Here is a 4,788-nt window from a genome sequence, read left to right as displayed (position 1 = left end):
AGCAACAACAACACTCCTTAAACTTCAGTTTGATTTTAATTTCATCAGCAGCGTATTAAATATCGGTATGTACACGTTTGAAAGTTACATAGAAAAAATATAGTATTACAGTAGGCCTGTTTGTTAGTAGCGTGTTACACAGTTACCTCCTTGGCAGGTATTGGCCTCCTCTGAACTACATGAAATACTCATCTTTTATCTTTGAAGAAGCCTTTGTCCGTGCTGCTCTCTCTGACGGTGACTGTCAGGAAGTTCAAGGTGACATCGGTTACGGTCACAGTGTCCAGGTGAGCGAAACAGGGGGTCCAGGATGAGGCTGGGTGCTCGGAGGATTCGTGGATGGAATCGGTGTGTGAAGGTGAAGCTTGTTCCCGGGGCAGAGAGTTCTCGTTCGCTGCAGGCCGCTTCATGCTCAAACAGTGAGTCCTGTGCCTCCCCTGCTCGCTTTTGCGCAAATCCGAAGCTAATGCGCATGGGTAAGAGAAGCCCGCGCCCCCTAAATGTCTCTGCTCGCTGTGGGATTTGGGTGTTATCGTGGTTTCCTCCTGAAACCTCTTGGTCAACTGCATGAGGCAGTGATCTGACGTCTCTCCGTGATGATGCGGGCGTCGGCTGTGGTGAGACGTGGGCTCCTTCGTGAACTTGCTACGTTTGGAGTCCGGCTCTGCTGAGCTGCTGCCGTCGTCTTTATCATAATGCATGTGCATTTTGGGTTTGCGTCCTCTCTTTTTGGGGAACTGCTGAGCAGCTGCTGGAGTTGTTCTGGGCCTTCTCTCCGACTCTGGTGGGCGAATGTGGACACTTTCCCCTCTATTGACCGCGCTGGGCGGGAAGATTGTGGGAACCACGGTGCGCAAACCCTCCCTGGCCCTCATACGTCTTTTCTTTGGCTTTGGCCTGAGGAAGCAAAAAGAAGAAAAAAAAAAAAAAAAAAAGAGAAGAGAAGAGAAGAGAAGAGAAGAGAAGAGAAGAGAAGAGAAGAGAAGAGAAGAAAAAAACCCATCGTGGCCATTTGTAACGAAAAGTTTCCCAGAATTGAAAATTTTAAGTCTCTTGAGCAAATGTAAAGTTTTAGAGGCCTTGACCTAAAGTTTCTGTTATTTAAAGGGAATGAAAGGCTGTAAGAATGAAAATACTGTTAATATTCACATGTAAAGTTACGTAAAGTTCTTTGTCCAACATTGCATGACCAGAAACCCTTGAGAAAAGAGATCTTTGCAGATCTTTTTTCAAACTTACAATTGTTTTCAAAAAAGTGAAACCACAGCAGAGTGGCATCAAAGTTTACAGGAGTGCACACATCACTGAAATGGTTCAGCCTGTGTACACATGAAGCCACGCCTCGGAAAGATAAGCGAATAAAACGGAATACCCAGAAATAAATACAAACACTCACCTTTAAAAGAAATGTCTCAGGCTTGGGTCCCCTCTTTTTCGGCCCGAACATCTCCCTTTCTCGCTCCCTGAAGAATTTTTATAAATCGTTAAAAGAGTCCGCGCGACACAATAAACAATTATTTTTCATTAAGTCAATGATTAAATTGGAACATCTCATTTTACTGGACTATGGGCTGAAATTCAACCAGCTTCCATTAGCTTTCACTTGTAAGCTAAATACAAATCGAATAAAGCAAAAATATATATGCATCTGTTTGGGATTTATTTATTTATTTTAAATGGGCGACATCACAAGCAGCACAGCATCCTATCAGAGTTTATCCTGAGAAGATATGAGAGAAAACAACATGTCAGGAACTTTGAAACTTTGAGTTGCTATAGAGTTATTTAAAATAATGCACACAAACGCTTACATACTCTGTCTTTAATAATAATAACAATAATATTAATAATAAAATATTTTTTAAATGGCTTTCTTTCTGCTTGGACAGATCAGCCATTTATTTATTCATTATTTAATTTTAAATAATTACTTATTGAGAACATAAAATCATTTCCAGTTATTAAAGAAATTATCAGAAAAAAATGCAGAAATTGTTGGCTTTATTATTATTATTATTATTATTATTGTTATTATTATTATTATTATTATTACATTTTCTGGAATATCTTTGATATTTTTTAATGCGATTGTAACATTTATTCTGAGTATTCATTACTGGGGCAGTGCTGTGCCTTCCAGTTGTATTTTCTGTGGGGCTCAGGTATGTTCGTTAAAATAATGCATGAAAGTAAAATTAAATAAAATAATAATATTAATAATAATGTATTTGGGCTTCTCTTGAATGAGTGGGTTTTTATTCTTAAACAGTCCTTATCACAGTGAATTGTTAGGCCATCCACGCGTGTCTTTCTGCTGTCAGTCAGAAAGGTTTCCAGATTTGAAATGTATTCCGTGCAGTTTATTTCACGTTGCTCTGAACAGCAAAAACACGAGGACGTTGCTTGAAATGCGCAATTTTCGTTCCAACATTCTGCGACTTTTTTCCTCCTAAAGTTTATGACAAACAGGCAAAGCTGCACAACCTGCTCAGAGTGCGAGAGTGTATCAGTTGAATAAATAAAGCAAGTCTCTGCACGGATTATTTGACATTAAACCTTCATGCTGATGTTGCGTTTGGCTGCTGATTTGTTTTGATTGATAGTTTTTGGTCCATTGGTAATTTGTTTTGTCTTAAAGACTCTGCTTCGTCCACAGATGGATTGATCATGAAATTTTAAGATGATTAAAAATATTATCTGTAGAGGCAAAATCTCTCTCTATATATATGTATATGTATGTGTATTTGTGTATATATTTCGCCCCTGATCTCTGATCTTGAATTTTCACATGAGCGCCTCAAACAACACCTCAAGTGAAACTCTTGGAAACAGGAGGACAGAGGCGGACAGATGCTGAATTTAATTGAATTTATGTGAATCACTTAAACGTTTAATCTCATGTTTGGGACCTACTGAATAAAATGACCCCCCCCCCCTCTAAAAAAAAAGAAATCAGGAAGGAGGCACTCAGTCTGCTCTGAGGAGAGGCGCAGCACCAATTTGTCCGTCTTTACTCTCGATCGTCTGAGATCGTGGATAATTGGCTGATAAACTTGTGCTGCTGTCTGTTTTTTCTCTTCTTCTTTTTTTTAAATTTCCCAGCAGTGGAGCAGACAAAGGCGGGAGCGCAGCGGACAAAAGATGCGTTGTGGCTGCCGTCGAAATATGAACCACCATTTTGATAGTCATAGCCTGTAGACCGACATTTCCTGTCGGTACTAGAATGGCTGTACAGCCTACACGGCTTCTGCAGAGGCAGAGAGCGGACTGGTGCGTGCTGACAGGAGGCAGCCGCACATACAGACACGTTGCTGCTTCTGCGGCTCTCCATATTTGGCTGCGAGTCGGTGAAAAGTGGGTCTGCAGGAGCCGCAATGGCGACAGCCGTACATGAATAAACAGAGCTGGCTCTGTGAGAACATTATTGGCTCTCTGGTTTCTGGGCAACTGCTGCGCACAGCTCGCTGTCCTACTTACCGGGCGACATTTTCTGCTCAAGGTGGCTGCTCAGATGTTTTAAAAACAACAACAAAAAAACCCACAAGCGAGAAGATGTGAAGCCGTGTGGCTTTGACCTGCAGCCTGAATCAGACTTGAGCGCATGATTTGAATTAGAAAGCATTATCTACAACAGCAAACGCAACCGCAGCTCCATGTCTAATTTCTCACCAGAACCTCTTTCAGGTTTCTTTAAAGCGCGGGGGGGCTATTTGTGTTTTAATTGCTCTTTTGAAAGGAATGAGCCCCCCCTTTTTTCTTTTTTTTTAAAGATGCTTAAGGAAAATTTTAAAAAGGGAGAAAATGAAGAGCCTTCACTTCTATTTTGAATCCCTTCACATTTCTGTCGTTTCTGGGGTGTCGCAGGCCTCCAGCGGTCCACGCGCAGGGATTTAAATTAGAGAAGTGATCCCTGCTGCTCGCGCACTCCTGCGAGGCTGCACTGCTGAGATGAAACCGACACTGTGTGCAGGCTGCTGCTGGGTACGATGATAAAGGGGGTATGTGAAACATCACACTTGGTCTATAAATATGTTCCCCTGTTAAAACATGTTTCAGTTTCCTATAGCTGCTGATGCATGACTGGCTCACAGGTTCAAAGCCACGGAAGGCCTGTAGAGAGAGCCTCACGCATAGAGAGAGCGAGAGAGATTTCAAAAGCCAGGGTGGAAAAAAGCTGCATGAAATATATAAGATATAGGAAAATATCGACTAAGCTTCACTACTCTGAAAACAGAGTATGCGTTTATTTGCCAGTTTCAGTCGACCGCACACCTTCCTGTGGGCCTGTTAGGATTCATCGAGCATTTGAGACTTCAGCAGGTCACCTCAGCTCCCCAAAATGGCCACAAATACATTTCCAGTTCATCCACAAATAAATGATTCCTGGATAAATAAATAGTAACTCATAATCTATTGCCCGCTTTAGCTGAAAGTCTGGTTAATTAAGTCTATATTACAAGATAATTAAGGGGCCATTTCCAAAACGAAATCTCAGAGAAGGAGGGGGAATGGCCTGAAATGTTCGATAAAGGTTTATGTGAGAGTGTCATTTAGACCGGAAGTGAGCTCATTCTAGTAAAAATGCCAGCAGATTACCTCCTCATTATATGCCTCACCTATTGTGCCTGCAGTCTTCCACCTACGTAGGTGGAAAAAATGCATTTGTTTATCAAAGAGGTTGATTTTTTTCCTCTCGGAAAATCAAGAAACTGATATAGTTGGTCTCCTAAAAACTAACTCTAAGTTGGCATTAATGTCAAGATTACAGGGCAGCTAGTTCGCCCCCCC

The 4,788-nt window shown here is 41.5% G+C and overlaps 1 protein-coding gene across 1 annotated transcript; it reads right to left on the bottom strand.

The window, feature by feature from the left end:
• Window positions 1–7: 7 nt before the first annotated feature.
• Window positions 8–1,685, bottom strand: LOC102309719 (chromobox protein homolog 8-like). Its single transcript, XM_005925502.3, has 2 exons — window positions 1,397–1,685; window positions 8–897 (listed from the first exon to the last, which is right to left on the bottom strand). The coding sequence occupies exon 2, from the start codon at window positions 873–875 to the stop codon at window positions 189–191; it is 687 nt and encodes a 228-aa protein (XP_005925564.1). The 5' UTR covers window positions 876–897; window positions 1,397–1,685; the 3' UTR covers window positions 8–188.
• Between the last annotated feature and the right edge of the window lie 3,103 nt (window positions 1,686–4,788).

Source organism: Haplochromis burtoni, unplaced genomic scaffold (assembly GCF_018398535.1).
Source record: "Haplochromis burtoni strain Fernald_Lab_line unplaced genomic scaffold, NCSU_Asbu1 Contig_81, whole genome shotgun sequence".
Taxonomy (NCBI): domain Eukaryota; kingdom Metazoa; phylum Chordata; class Actinopteri; order Cichliformes; family Cichlidae; genus Haplochromis; species Haplochromis burtoni.
This window is presented reverse-complemented; position numbering and strand designations above follow the sequence as displayed.